The following is a 16823-nucleotide window of genomic DNA, read 5'->3' as shown; positions in this document are numbered from 1 at the left end:
TTGTTCAACATGTCATCTCCCGACGGACAGTGCGCCCAAGATTTATTGGTGAGATCTGAGGTTAATCGTCAAGTTGCCGATGAACGTAGAAGAGGCATTCGTATTAACCCTTTCACAGGGAGGACGCTGTAGTCGGAACTCTGGTTGGTTTACTGATGTTAGCAATCACCATTTTGACTGTCGTTAATGTGGTTACTATTTCGAATTGGAAAACTTCACAGCAAATAGACAGTCAACTATTTTTTGACGACCCACCTATTGAACCAACCCTGTGTCTACAGTCTATCAACGCTTCTTCACAGTGCTCGAACACACAGTTTGTCTTATCCTATTCAACACGAGCTGTCGTTTGACGTAGCGAAAATCGCACCGTGCTTGACGTGAGACAGTTTTTGAACGAGAAACCAACAATAAAAGGTATAACGCTTACTCAGGGCGAATGGGAAATGATGTTACGTATGAAACCTTTCATCCGTGCACAAATGAGATCCACGAATGAACGGACAATGAATTAACGAACGCTGTCTGAATGATCTCCACGAACAATTTGAAATTATATATTTTAGACATCAACAATCGAACAAAAGACGATGAAAAAGAAGAAAGCACTCGAAGTTTACTACTTTCATCAATGAAAACCTACATGTCATAGAATATAGCGCGCGCACAGAGTTGTACGTAGTTGTTTACACGAATAAAATACTTTCATGTAATGTTAGCAGAAATTGCTTAAACGGTTACGCGAAAGCAGAAGGTCCAAAAGAGCGGATAAGGACACTATTAAAGTTTCACATCGATACGCTACATGAAGGTGGTGGTGTCGATATTAGAGTATTTCATACGTAGAAACATGTACGTATTTTATAGTTCAACAGGCATTTGTTTCTGATTCTCTGTGAACGAGTGTTTACATGAATAAAATACGCTGTTTATCAATTTCTGATTGTTTTGTCCTCGTTGATTATCGTTCTTAGATATCGTTAGTTTATCTTAACGGGTATTATGTAGAGACTAATGTCGCTCTCTCACAGTTGAATCGTGGCTACAGACACAACACATTCCTCTATGGATAAAACGTTTTGAAAGAAAATCGCATCCCCAAGAAAATACATGCGGACGCCGGGAGTGAATTTAAAGGTACGCTTAAAACTTACGTTGAAAAACGGAATATGAAACTTTGTCACTCGTAATGACAACATTAAAAGTGATTATGTGAAGCGTCTCAACAGGACATTAAAATCTCTTTTGACACGCTTCATGACACACAACAACACGAAGCTATATATGGGGCACCTCAGAAACTTTTCAGTCATGTTCCAGTTGGTTATGGTAAAAAAGCAAAAGAACGCCAATCTCAAAATGTACATAAGCTTTATTACAAATCCATGCGATGAATTATCGGCAAGCCTTGCCACTTTCGTGAACCGGATGTTTCAGCGTAGAAAGCATTATTACAATAACGAGTGATATGCCATAGGCACGGGCGCACGCCGTCTGTCTCGCATTGCTATGACTGTTGCACATGTAGTTGTATCTATCCATCTATTTTATTTACCTATATCTATCCAATTATTTACTTAATGCGGGATACATGTCGCGCTCCCGTGCCTCTTACACGTTTTGCACCGTGTATTTTAAACGTATTTTTTTTTGTAACATTTGTGTTTTTAGCACGCTATGTGCTTTTATTTGTATTTATGAGATATTTGGTGTCCCATAGGCCGTATCGGCCGAATGATATGCAATAATTGTTTTTAACTGTTTGTCCTTATGTATGTATATCATGCGACACCTTAATAAAATATTTTCTTCTTTCTTCTTCTTCTTCTAAAGCTAAACATGGAGCACCGGGTTATAAAGAATTAAAAGAACTTGTACCATACTAAATGCACGTAGAAATGTTATGGTCATATATGCATTAAATACATAAATTGTACACAGTGGTTTTTGTTTTAATTTTGCATGAGTACACGCAGCTGTACTTCTAATGTATTACGTCTATTCTCCGTGAAAAAATGTTTTCGCGGTAGGTATCATTCTCGTAACAGAGAGTATGAACCGTTTGAAAGTCTGTGGGTATTTGGCGTCTTGCACTTTCGAGTATTTTCAAGTGCGGCATATTTTAAAGGGCGCGCTCAAAGTACATGTCCACCATTTGGTTTACAGTCATCATGAGGCATTCATGATTTATTTGTGATGGATGCTCGACAGAACTTTTTTACCAGACCTCGTATCAGGAGTCATTTGGTCTAGTGGTAGAGTGTCTTCCCTGAGAGCGGAATGTCGTAGCTGTGTAACGGACTTTACTACCACATTAAGCTGTTAAACTTTGTTTAACGCTGCACTCAGCAATATTCCACCTATATAACAGTGACAGTTAATAATCGAGTCTGGACCAGACAGTTCATTGATTGACGTCATGGGCATCGATCAATGTTAACAAGCTCTTCTTATAAACTTTATTTCGGGATTTTAAACAGCAGACCAATTGAACATGAGGAAAATGATGAGATTTTGTGTTCTGAACAAAACAGCTTTCGTAAAGGGAGGTCGACCACAGTGCATGTATCGACTGTCAACAATAGAAACTTGAAGAGCATGGGGAGACAGACCTTTCTTGCATTTGTTGATTTTAAGAAAGCTTCTGACTGTTTAAACAAAGGTATTTTATGGAACAGGCTGTTGGATATTGGAATTGAAGGGAAGATAGTTAATGCAATCTTATCACCATAGAGAGGTGTTCAGTCGTGTATCCGGAGTAATGGATTCTCCACGCCTTTGTTCAACCTGGACGACGGCAGGTATGGCCTACTTTCACCTCTTATGTTAAATTTGTATATAAACGATTTCATATCTACACTGAATGTCATGGAGATCGGAGTACACATTGACAAGTGTGTCGGTGTTCTCGCATACGCCGATGATATTAGCCAGTAGATCCCTAGGACTTCTTATATCCCAAAAGTTAAATTCTAGGAGGAATTCAGTATAGACCCTTTACAAAACTCCACGATTCCGTGATGTGGGCAACTACAATCTCATTAAAATCAGATCGAAGTTCTCACTGCCGCTAAACAAAGATCTTTGAGATTGAGGGCAACTATCGATTACGATGCTGCAATATGGAGAGCATTGCATATGGAGAGCATTGCAGCCACCCGTGAAGACCCGGGATAGAGTAGCTCTTCAGCAACCCATGCTTGCCGTAAAAGGCGACTATGCTTGTCGGGATCGAGAGGTCAGACTCGCTTACTTGGTTGATGCATTTCATCGCATCCCAATTACATGGATCTATGCTCATGGCGTCAATGACTTGGTTGTGTGGTCCAGACTCGATTATTTACAGACCGCCGTCATATAGCTGGAATACTGCTGAGTGCGGCGTTAAACAACAAACAAACCAAGCATGAACGCTGAGCACAACCGAGGTATGGTATAATTATGGGGATGAAGAAGTTTACACCAATAGTGCAATTGCAGGCGATAATGGATGAGAGCCATCAGTTCGAATACTGAAGAATGTTGGTTTTTAAAGTTTCCAAGTGGGCAAGTACAAATGCTATATCAAACAAGCGCAACTGGAATCTACGTGTACAAATATAGTTCAGAAGTTTAGGATTATCACACTGTATTTGTCCTGGAAACATTTTTTATATACGTTTTATAAGAAGATGGGACCAGAAATGTGCAGAATTTTACACAGGAATGGCATGCAATATTGAATCAAGAATACAGTAAGCGCAGAAACGGAGGCAACAGGTTACGACTCTATTCCCAGTTTATAGTGCCCTTAAGAGACGTATATACAGAGATCCTACCCAAGTCCCACCAACGTGCTCTGGCCCTATTTCGATGTGGAGTCTTCCCCACTACGTTTTGAGACCATCTTCCCGAAGCAAGTGCGCGCACTGACTATAAAAGTCCAGTTTGGAAACTGGACGTCAATAGTCAGTTAAAGCCCTTGCCTCGGGAAGATGTGATGAGACAGGCCGTCTGAATGAAACTGCCCTGAATGTGTTGGGGATGAATGTCATGAATGGGTGGCTCGTCGATCTTTTAATTGATTGTTATATTGCTTTTATTGTACGGGGTGAGACTCACATACAATTTCTGTTTATCTGTCTACGTGCTAAGAGTATTTGACAAGGTTACCAGGAAAAAAGATGACATCTGACTGATTGTACACTGGAGTACACGTGTGATTTATCTTAAGTGCCATGTTGGTTTCTAAACCTTTTATCACATCGTGGCCTGTTCAGGTACAGAATCATTCAGATATGAAGGCGCAAGGTCATTCACGTGGATATCTCGTGTGACTCGCTCTAACGTGACATCAGCGTTTATCAATTTTCCTGAGTCAAAAGGAATGTTTGTCCGATCAGAAACACGATAAAGAAGATTATTATATTACGGTGTCACACAATGTTCATACGTACAAGATAATATAAAACCTTCATCAATGTACATTGTACAAACATGGCCTACGAGACACCAGAATACAAATATATTCATAATACAAGCACGTAAGTGCTACATTATGTAAAATAATCATTATAAAATTTGAAAAATATTCTACAGTACATTTTCTGCGATTAAACATAAAAGTAGCGGCGAGAAATTAGCAGATGATTCTACATTATTGATATCGGGTCAGTTGGTGATAAATTTGGGAATAGCGGGTCAAGTTGACCTGTGCCCACAATGAAAATCTTATGTCACAATCAGAATCTTATGTTCACGGGTAGCAAACAACTGGTGTGGTTTAAACGTATTTATTTTCACAAAAGTGTCAGAATGGATAGGTAATCAAGCGAAGCTCTTATGTTAATACCGCTCCATTACACATAGGACACATTACAATCAATACATCAATGAAGGCTGGATGTAACAAATGAATCGTACATGCCAAGCTAGATGTGTATATATAATGAACATATTTGCAGTTTATATTAAACAATTCATTTAATTGAAAATCTGCTAGTTTTTAATATGAAGTTTTGAATAGAATCTAATGATTTGAGCTTCCTTACTCAAATACGAATTTCCGCGTAGCACTGTTTGTAAAGAATAACCATGCTGGTAAAAATACATTTCATTTCGAAGAGCATAGTAATTTGTACACACAAAGAAGAAATGTAATGCATCTTCGTTATGATATCCACATAAATGGAACCTGACATGTGTATCAGTATCAAGTATTATGAAATTGTTCTCTTCTCATTTTGATGTTTTCAAAAATTAGGTGTAGACATAGTTCCATCAGTCCCCAGGGTTATCTGTTGAACTAAATTGACTAATTTGACAAAATTAACTAACCACAAATTAAGCATATGTGAACAGTAAAGTTCATGGATTGAATTATATATACTTGCCATAACAAGTTGAGGGTCAAACGTTTGGGTACAAAATCTAATCTTGTAATGTGAATACATGTACTCAGTATGTGGCAATCATAAGTCCTGCTATGTGTTGGGATGGGACCTTGGAATCAGGTCAGAGTCTACTAGACCGTCTGTAATTCATGTCATAAAGCCCGAGACTACTGATGATGTATTGGTTTACATCGAGTGTCGATGGGGGGGGGGGGGGGGTTGCTGTAAATATTGGATGATGGAGTGTATTGTTTCTATCCTGATGTTCCGCTGATTTTAAACATCCTTCATTACCTCAGGTGGTTTCTGTACAATTTAGTTATATTTACTGCAGTTTTACATTGTCTTCATATCATTGAAATATCCTCTTGAAATCTCGATTGTACAGAAAGTGAGACCTCATAAACATTCTCTCTATCAAAGGAAGTCATACAAAAGACGGCCCTGGTTTGAATACTTCATTGACCTCTTACCATAAAAAAAATTGCCTGATGGTTAACTGTAATTGCAGATCTTGACTTTTTCAATGATTTCGATATCTGCTTTGCGAATGAATTAAATAATATACAAATGACGTTTTACACACACCATGTATTTTCCCTTTGAAGAAACATGGGTGTCCTCTGTGCATGGACTCCAACACTGAAGACGATTGTACCAACTTTCTTTGTTATTTGGATCCCGATAGGGATATTCATCTGTCACTGAATAAAGTTCCACACTAGATTTGGCCTTGCGAAGATGTTGTAACGTACTTAAACGTAGCACTTTGCATTCTGCATCCAAACAGTCCTAAAATATCAAAAGGTCTTTAATAGAAATGTGACAATGAAATAGAAAATAAAGACAAAGATACCCTTTTGTTCATATAGTTCAATTCCTATAAAAACAGCTCAGTTGTCAAACGAATCTGGTGATGGTTTTGTTTATTTAAGATTTAACACATGGCAGTGTTTTTATAGATAATCTCCGGGTGTGGGTGTTTGATATTACCTATATAGATTCTCTAATAATTGGGAATACAATGCGACCAAAAAACATTTCCATGATCATGAGACATCTCTTCTAAAAGTCCATTGTATGATTTCGACTTATCATTAGTATGTGTTTAAGAACAAATTTCAATTATTGATGATACCAGTTGCAATGCGGAAATTAATATTTTGTATTGCATCTTATATTTCCAAGAAAAAGGATTGGGATTGGTGAACAGGTTAAACCTTTTTAAACACCCCTCCCTACAAAGGACTTTTAACAATTAATGAGTGTAAACTGTACATAAAATAATAAATTTAGATTAATTGTACCTACTGTTGCAATTATTATGATGCGAATGTGCAAAGTCACACACAAATACACACATACATGAACAAACTGGTGCATCCATGCTCATGTGCGTATAATGGGCGATCGGGTAAGACCCGGGTTCGATTCCCGACATGGGTACAATGTGTGAAGCCCATTTCTGGTGTTCCCCGCCGTGATATTGCTGGAATATTGCTAAAAGCGGCGTAAAACCATACTCACTCACTCACTCATGTGCGTATACCCATATATGCTTGTACACCTATACCTTTATATGCCAGCATGTTACGCATACAAACAACTATTTAATTGATGTAAAGAAGACATATTCAAATTTTAAATCTTTTAGATTTTGCAATGAACAAATGGACAGATTGTACAATAGCAAGGTTAGTATCAGTAGATGTTGTAACATTTCCATATAATACTGAATCCAAGTCATATCCCTTTAGTAGTAGTACATATTGTTCCTCTAATTGTGGTGGGCTACCTATGTAGGTGAGTATGGGAAGGTAGTCGGTTCCCCAAGTGTCATCATAGACTTGCCATTGGTTGTGCGAGGTTGTGGGGGACAATTGAACTCCTTGTGTTGCGGACATGGACATGGTCATAACATGAGATTACCGTTTTCAATCCATTGCTCTACGATTTTCCCGTATTTGCACGAATTTTCCCTGTCTTCCCATAAAGGAGTGCGGGCATTAACGTCACTACTATTTACCTACTAATAACCCTGTGGTATACATTAGCTATGCGAACTTCATTGTCATTTGCCAGTTTTAAGCAGATTACTTGGGTTTCAAGGTTTCCTATATTTATTTCTATATTTGTTTGGATACAGCTGTCGTGGACAAGGGTGATAAGTCCTCCTCCCTTGTTACCAGGCATAAGTCTTTTTCTGTTGTTTCTACATTGGGTGTACCCAGGCAGTAGGAGTTTGGCTTTTCTCGTTTAGTCTCCTTAGTTTTATCGCCTGTTTTGTTGTGGTTTTTTTTTGAACGGGTGCCTTGAATTCATTGCCGTGGCTCTTGAGGTCATTTGCGTTTTACTGTAATAAAAGTCCATGATTGTTTAGATGAGCGCTCATTGAGTGTCGGGGCATAAACTATTTTGGAACTGTTTCTTTGTATTTCAGAAGCCAGTTTGAGGATGCAGGTGACTTTGGCTCAGGCACACATTTTCCTGCTTGTAATCTGGATCAATGCCATGACAATGAGCTGGTGCTTTCTTTGCCTGATTGATTTGTTGGTTGTGTGTCTTGTATTTAGTATTAACAGGCATGCCTTTTGGGCTTGGGTCTTAATCCCATTGCGGGATACTGGCGTTCTGCTCCGACGAGGCTCTTGAAGCACTGCAGTCCGCAGATAAAATCTTCATGGATGGAACATTCTCTACCTGCCCTCCTCTGTGGAACCAAGTATACATTATTCACGCGATGTCAGGTTCCACCATGTACCCTCTGGTCTACACACTCCTTCCAGATCGCCAGAGAGCTACATACACCAGACTCTTCAACCTCCTCAAGACCAAGGATCATCGAACTGATCCAGGGGGTAGAAATTTCGGAGAGAGCGAAACTAGCGCAGATGCAATTTGGAGCAGCTCCGCCACCCAGGAAGGTTGTCTACAGAGAGAAAGAACATCGCCTTGTCCGACTCAAGGAACAGCTTCATCGCCGTGAAAAGACACCCCTTCAGTACCTGGATGCAGTTGGTCCACTGATGATGAACAAGTGAAAATGACTGATGATCGTAAATGACAATGACATAACATTTGAATAAATTTTTGTGAAATCTACCCAGCTTTCTTTCTTGTTACATGGGTGATACCATTTTACTTAATCTTGCTTGCTTGCTTGCTTGCTTGCTTGCTTGCTTGCTTGCTTGCTTGCTTGCTTGCTTGCTTGCTTGCTTGCTTGCTTGCTTACTTACTTACTTACTTACTTACTTACGGGGAATGTTTTTTATAAAGAGTCTTACTTACTTTGGAGATTTAACGTGCGCTTTCCGACTGATGCGTATTTCGCACACGGGCCCGGCCAGGCCTTTTAAAGTGTTTCCGAAAGGGGCGAAAGTGGTCTGTGCAACCCAAGAGGGGGCTTTAGGGGTTGCTTATATAGAATTTGGGAATTTTGAGATTTGGAATAGATGCCGATGGGATTGGGGAGGAGAACTAAGGGAGGTGGGTATGGTGGATGTTTGTTTGTTTATGTAATTTTGATTTGGTAGAAAAAGGCTTAGTTTAAGAATCGTTTTTATATCAGCTCAGTGTTGTTATAAAGAGCTTGTTTGTGAGCCATTCCTGAGTCTACTCAATTAAGTAAACACATAAACAGGATTATGTTTGAACTGATGATAATCCCGTTGATCCATGTATATATGACACAAGACTCATTCTTCTACATTTACTGTAACAAAATCTAAAAAGATCAAATCTGTATTCTGGAATATTCCATTACACCTTGTGAGGTGAACCTGTCAGTCTCATATAATGTACCTGTCTGCACAGTGGGATGTCTGCAAAATGGGGTAGAACCGTAGAATTAATGAAGATTATCTGGCATAATTGTGATGCCTTTTCAATCAGTGGATACTGATTGCTTCACTGTAGGATTACCTGGCGAATATACTTGACGCCCTTCACAACAAAAATTGAGATATAGATAAGATAGTGTTACACATATATATTTTAAATATATTAACTTATTGTTTTCTTCAAACATACAAACTATTTCACAATTCATTCATACGTATTCATGAGTTCATCTCTCTAGCTATACGACGGCGGTCTGTAAATAATCTAGTCTGGACCAGACAATCCAGTGATTGATATCAAGAGCATCGATCCACACAATTGGGATCGATTACATGCATCGACCAAGTCAGCGAGCCTGACCACCCGATCCCGTTAGTGGACTCTTACGACAAGCATACTCGCCTTTTACAGCAAGCATGGGTTGGTGAAGACCTATTCTTCCCCGGATCTTCACTGGTCACCACCGGTGGTACAAGAGTATGATATGAAACAAACGTTATGTATTCAATAAAAATCAAGATGGTAACATACTTAAGTGCTTTAGACACGTTAACGTAATAATGTATTTAAATGCGCATGAATCTGGAGAATTGTTTTTCAAAGTGGACATATTGTTATGGGATACGGTTATACGTAGTTACACATAACTGGCCAGCTATAACAATTTTGGGGGATATAAGAAGTTGTTGATGGAACTTCACTAAAAAGATAGTTAAACTCGTGTCCAACAGCAGATGAATTTCATACCTAAAGGATTCCCGGCCAAGTTCCCGATAAATCATACAATGTGAATTGCTCGTTTAAGAATTGGATTTAGCAATATTCCAGCAATATCACGACAGGAACAACAGAAATGGGTTTCACACATTGTACCCATGTGGGTAATCGAACCTGGGTCTTCCGCATGACGAGCGAACGCTTTAACCACTGGGCTACCCCACAGCCACTCGCGTGAATCAGATAATCCAGTGCAAGTAAAGACTAGGTCACATATTTGAAAGATTTATTAGCGATAATGCTGAATGTTCATGTGGTTTTTTTTAATGAAAGTGCTTTACCCTACCTATTTACTGAAAATAAGCTATTAACATGTTAATGGGTATGACCTTCGAAACGCCTTGTTTGGCAATGTCAACCTAGACGGAGAAATACTTCTTTTATCATTGATTCTGTACATCATTTCTTCACTATGATCACAATATTTGTATAAACATGTACTCTTATATATCATTCACCAACTATTTACCTTTGATGTACCTCATGTGACATATATCAAGTTTATACTACTGTATAACATATACAATACTACGGCTTGTTCTAACTTTGATGGGGAGAGATATTTATATAGGCTTCTTTTGTTTAGCAATTTGTTTTCACAGCGCACCTAGTGGAAATAAATATTGCTTAAAACACAAATTTAACAATCACAAGATACATATGTTTGTCCATGATTTTATAGCAAATAGTGGTAAGTTTGTACTTTGAGTATAAATATATGTTAAGCTTATATGCATAAGACTGTAGTCTTGGAAACATGCGTGGTCTCCTTTCTATATAACTTGTCCTGTTTCTTGGACATCACTTCACCCTTACCTATTTTCTAAGGAACATGTGCAGTCATCCGTGTCTGCGGGTGACGCAGTTGTGGTATTAGCTATAGTCTACAGACATTAACATACAGACATTAACATACATACAATGTATATCATAGTATATCAATCTTTGTATATTGCTGTATAAGCAATAAAATGATCAAATGTGTCGAACGTGTACTCTGTGCGTACCTCCACATAATCCGACTTAGGGCCGCACAGTATAACCCCATTGTTTCTCTCAGTCTACTGGTAACTGACAATAACAGACTGAACTGTATTACTGTTGTGAAGTCTGGGGTTTTACAGACTTTTCTATCATTGAAAATATCCACAAGTTATTTTTAAAATTATGTTTAAGATTACGTAAGAGCACACCCACTTACATGCTATATGGTGAGACAGGTCGCCTACCACTCGATATTATTGTAAAAAAACGAGTATTGGCCTTTAGGTGCAACCTGATATTGTCACAAAATGTAAGTAAGCTCTCTGTTGTTATGTATAAGACTTAATATCAAAAACACTGTAATAACATTTTTCATTCACTTTGGTTGTTATATGTCAAAAACATTCTGGATAGCTTTGGTTTAAGTTATGTTTGGCACAATCAGACAGTAAACAGTAAAGAGTTATTATTAAATCTAGTGGGACACAGATTAAAGGACCATTTTCTTCAAAATTGGCACAGTGCCCAAACAGCATCATCAAAAGGTTTATTTTATTGTTGTATAAAACCCAACTTTAGTCTAGAACAATATTTATCTTATACTGTAAATATCTCCATTCCCTTGCTAAAATTTCGAACAACTAATCATTTTCTACCTGTAGAAACAGGGAGGTGGAAAAATATACCATTTGGAAGACGACCATGTCATTTATGCAATTCCTCTGTGGGTGATGAATACCACTACCTGCTCATATGTCCATATTTTAATAATGAACGAGAACAATATCTCCAAAAATATTACTATACTTATCCAAACTATTATAAGCTTCAACAGTTAATGACTTGCCCAAAGATTTCAACTGTAAGAAAATTTAGTAAATTTATCCATTGTATATTTAATGCTGTAAACATATATCAACAGCCTCTGTAATATATTTGCTACATATTTACCTGTACACCATGTACAGCTGTGAGTGGTCTTATTGGAATAAAAAGATGTAAGGTAACTGACAATAACAGGTTGAACTGTATTACTTTGGGGTTACAAATACAAGCTCAAGATTCTCGCACTGGTCGTGACCGGTGTTCACAGAGGTATCAATTGTGAGGATTACACATCTATGTGAGTTGGACGGTTTGCCATCAGGCTGGGGAGATTAACTTGTACGGTCCAGTGACTTGCCAGCTATAGCCTGTTCTGATTATCTGAGCTCCTCGATGACTTAGCTGTGACCCACTGTGAGCCAAACTTAACTTATAAAGTGAACCGAGTTCAGCTTAACAGATGTGGCTAAATTATTTGATGTGAACATAAATCACTGATACTATACTTTTCCAAAATGAGTCACAACAAAAGAGTAGTCATAGAAAGTTGTCACAAAAAATACAGATGTTGTTTTCCTAGACTTACATCTAGTGTCTGAAATGAACATATTTTACAGAAAATACAGTTATTAAATTATAGTGATAAAATATAATATAAAGGAGCCAGAGACTTATTTCATTCCAGATAGTGCAGTTATCTAGACTTGCCAAATATTATAGACTTACATTGGCTGTATTGCATATATTTGTTTAAGGGTCTCCATACTAACAAAACAAATGTCGTTATGAGCGGTGGCTGTCGTCACAAGGAGTTTAGCAGATTTATCGGGTTTTTTATCGTTTTGGCTTTTTTCAGAATTTGTTTTTCTGTCAAGTATAAATTGTTTTCTTTTTCGGCCTTCATTTGCTAAATGAAGTCAAATAAATTCGTTCTTCTTATGAATATGATACGGTTTTGTCGCTTTTATCCTCACACCTCTTTCAGAAGATCCAAATGCAATATTATTTTCAAAACGATGCTTTTAACACAGGTGGAACGTTCGGAGATTTCTTGGGAAATACAGAGAGAGTGAGATATTGTTTATCTCACCTATACATATATAAAAATAGATACATATTTGAACAATAACATATACAGGCCATCTGAGGGTTATCAGAGACTCAATCAACATAAACAAGTGGATATAATAACAACAACAAAAAATATTACAGAGACAAACCGAAAATACATATAACAGCCGCTTGGGAAATTAACCTTACATAAACATCTAATTAGCTGCAATTTACTGATTGATCTACAATAGACATGCTATACAAGCTGGTGTCATCCGTCTTGTATAAAGAATCACGCCTGAAGCGAAATAAATGTTGTTATTACAGTTAAACGTCTCGTGGTTTTCAAAGAAGGATTTGCTTTTGTGTTTTTTGTCGTTTCCGCGATCGAATTACGCTTTACTAATGATTTGTACAGCATTTTTACAAAACCCGTCAACTTGAGATTTGTGATCTCTATCATGTGAGATGAATACTGTTGACATTTTTATGTATCGGAATGTGAATATTTAAAAGAGTTGATATTCGTAGTACGATAGGCAAAACAAGTATTTAATATAATCACGTGTGTTGCACTCGGTGAGCGTCAATATGATGTACACGGTCATGTAATAAGCTTTATACGGGGAATGTTTTTATAAAGAGATGTAAATGCGCTACTTGTATACAGACACAGACATAGATCCTAACCCTTCTAAACTCCTGTAACTATGCACTCCTTGCAATCTGGAAGCGCTAATGAGCAGCTTGCCATTGTATCATGACAATGTTCGTTGATGATGTGAACACTACTTCATGTACTTATTCATAGTAATAACGAACCCTGCACCGAGTATACCCAGTACTCAAGACATATGTGTACCTGTATAGTTCCCAGCATGAGTGTACATTCCACACGTCAACGCCAGATAATACTCAGATCTCGAATCTGGATCGGTAAACAAGTCAAGAAGGCTTATGTTAATACTTCTCCAGTACAAGTTATATTCATGAATGCATTATACAAAATAATACATGATGATATACTATGTTACATTATACAAAATAATACATGATGATAAACTAACTATGTTACATTATACAAAATAATACATGATGATAAACTAACTATGTTACATTATACAAAATAATACATGATGATAAACTAACTATGTTGCATTATACAAAATAATACATGATGATAAACTAACTATGTTACATTATACAAAATAATATATGACGATAAACTAACTATGTTACATTATACAAAATAATACATGATGACAAACTAACTATGTTACATTATACAAAATAATACATGATGATAAACTAACTATGTTACATCATACAAAATTCCTATTATTATGGTGTTGTGTTTTCAGGCTACCTACACTTAAAGTACAGTTATGCTTTTATGAACACCATCAAATCATCTGTGTACGTATCCTATGCATATGCTGTTATTAACAAATAATCTCTCACCGTCTGTCTTAAATGACTCAATTATTGTAATGTATTTGTGTATGTCTTACGTTGATGGAGGTGAGACTCAAATAAAATATCTTTCTGTTTTAGATTATTATTTACTTTGAATTTGTTGAAGTCTCTTGAGGGTTTTATATGATTACGATTTCAAGGACTTTGAGACAGCAGGTGTCAAATTGTGAATATGAACTTTGCCCATGATAGTATTACATGATATGATTGTAAAATTCTTTAAGACCGTCGTGTCAATACAAACTGATATGTATGTATGTAGCTTGGGTTGTATACTCCCCAGGGAACTGAGAATGAAAATCGAGTGCTCTGATAATAGTGTAGCGCTATGACCATCTACTTGGGGAATGGACTCCGGCGCATCATAAATGCACTTATTATTCATTATTAAGTCTTTGAATGGCATTTAGAAGTGACACACTTAAGGAAGAGAATTTATGTAGGTCAACTTCTTTATTATGAGGAACACAACGTTTCGAAGTATGTACTTACTCCTTCTTCAGGTGAATAACTTGATATGTATCATTTAACATATATGTTCATATAAGCACCCAGGTGATTGTTTATATATGGATCCAATGTCCAACCCGGGGTGTTCTCACTTTGCCAGCAGCTATTGTACTAGTTTAAAAATCAGTAGCCCGTGATAATCCCTACAACAATGGGATTAACACTATAGACTGTTTCACTTTCATTGACTGACTATAGCCAGACTACAGCCTGTCTAGGAAAAAAATGTATGTATAGGTTTTTATTAATTATTAATTAAAAATTATATTTATGTACAGATGTACGAATTTTCAAGACAATATAATACAGTAGTTTGTATTGATACCAAATTTATGTAGTAGTATAGGTTTTTATTAATTATTAATTAAAATTTCCATTTATGTTCAGATGTACAATTTTCAAGACAATCTAATACAATATAGCTTGCAAAATTTATGTCTGGCTACAGCAAAATCACTTAGTGTCCGACAAGGTGAGATACAGCATCACCATACTCAATGGGAGATTTAACACCAGCTGCGAGCAGTCTCGTCTCTCTGTCTAGTTTGTCTTCCAGCTGGCGGTACTTCTTCTTCCTTGGTCTCAGTGTACCACCGTTATGTAACTGCATGATGGTCACTTCTGTAAAGTTTTGTTCATTCTTGATCATGTTGTATACGTTCGGGTGGCAGGCAGCGAGCTTCGACATCTTGGAATGCCATCCCTCGACGTGGTTATTTGTTCTAGGGCCGATGGTATCATGGTGGTTCCACATGAGTCTTTCACCACCCTCTACCCACTGCTCAGTGACATAACTCCAGGTAAGTCCATATCAATGTCTTCTATGGCATTCATCTAAGTCCTCAAAGTGGCACAGACGTAGAAGAGGTAGAGCTGCTACACGGCGGATTAAATGGTTGACACTTGGGTTGATGTGGAAGTCTGCTTGTAGGCCTAATCGTAGAGTACCCTTCCAGATAGCCTGTCTGTAATGAAACATACAGCCCTTAATCTGGGAGGGAAACTCAAGTCTGGCGGCATTCTGGGCGGCAGTCTTGAAGTCTGTTAAGGGCTGCAGCTGGAGATTCCAGAGGCTGGCTTTCTGCTTGAGGATATGGAACAGTCTCTGGTATGTAGTTTGTTTGTTATCGGGAAGCAGTGCATACACCAGAGGGAACATCTTCTCGTTGACAAAAGCATGGATGGAATAAATCTGGTAGAAGAGGCTCCATTGCGGTAATAGATGTTTGATGTAGGAAGGTGACGGATGTTGTCTGCTGTTGAAAAGATCGGGAGCTTGTTGTCATCTTCTGCATTGAGGAGGAAGTTCTGGCCTCTGTTGGTCTGTTGGTAGATGTCAGACAAGTTAATGTTGTGACGCTGCTTGGGTAAAGGTGGTAAAGTCTTAGAACTGGCACGGTAGAGACTGGCACTGACACTGTACAGGGTTGATACAGTCTGAAGTACCTCATCGACCTCGGAACATCTCAGCTCTAAAAATAAAAGTATTTCATTAATAATTGATTTAATTTAAGCTACAACGACTAAGAGAAACAACGGGGTTACACTGTGCGGGCCTAAGGCTTCAAGTCGGATTATGTGGAGTTACGCACAGAGTATACGTTCGACACATTTGATCATTTTATTGCTTATACAGCAATATACAAAGATTGATATACTGTGATATACATTGTATGTATGTTAATGTCTGTATGTGAAAGTGGAATATGTAAGTAATGATGAGGATACAAATTTATGGACGAACAAGCGACGTTTCGGTGTAGGTTCTAACACCGTTATCAAGCACACAAACCGACACCGAAGCGTCGCTTTTAATTGTAGTATAGAAGTTGTTCACCCATAAATTCTTATCCTTCCTTAGTACCCCAACTTCAAAATGCCTATCAAAGAAGTGGCAATCTCAACCATCAACCGACGGTGTTAGAACCTACACCTAAACATCGCTCTTAATTGTAATAAAGAAACACTACCAGTGGATAGTTTTAT

General features: G+C 37.7%; 1 protein-coding gene across 1 annotated transcript; it reads right to left on the bottom strand.

The window, feature by feature from the left end:
* Positions 1–15648: 15648 nt before the first annotated feature.
* LOC139467519 (uncharacterized) lies at positions 15649–15996 on the bottom strand. Its single transcript, XM_071249055.1, has one exon. It carries the CDS (start codon positions 15994–15996, stop codon positions 15649–15651), a length of 348 nt encoding a protein of 115 aa, XP_071105156.1.
* Positions 15997–16823: the final 827 nt, after the last annotated feature.

Source organism: Haliotis cracherodii, unplaced genomic scaffold, assembly GCF_022045235.1.
Source record: "Haliotis cracherodii isolate W230 unplaced genomic scaffold, xgHalCrac1.p SCAF_2, whole genome shotgun sequence".
Classification (NCBI taxonomy): domain Eukaryota; kingdom Metazoa; phylum Mollusca; class Gastropoda; order Lepetellida; family Haliotidae; genus Haliotis; species Haliotis cracherodii.
Note: the sequence above shows the minus strand (reverse complement) of the source record. Positions and strands in the feature narration are given on the sequence as shown.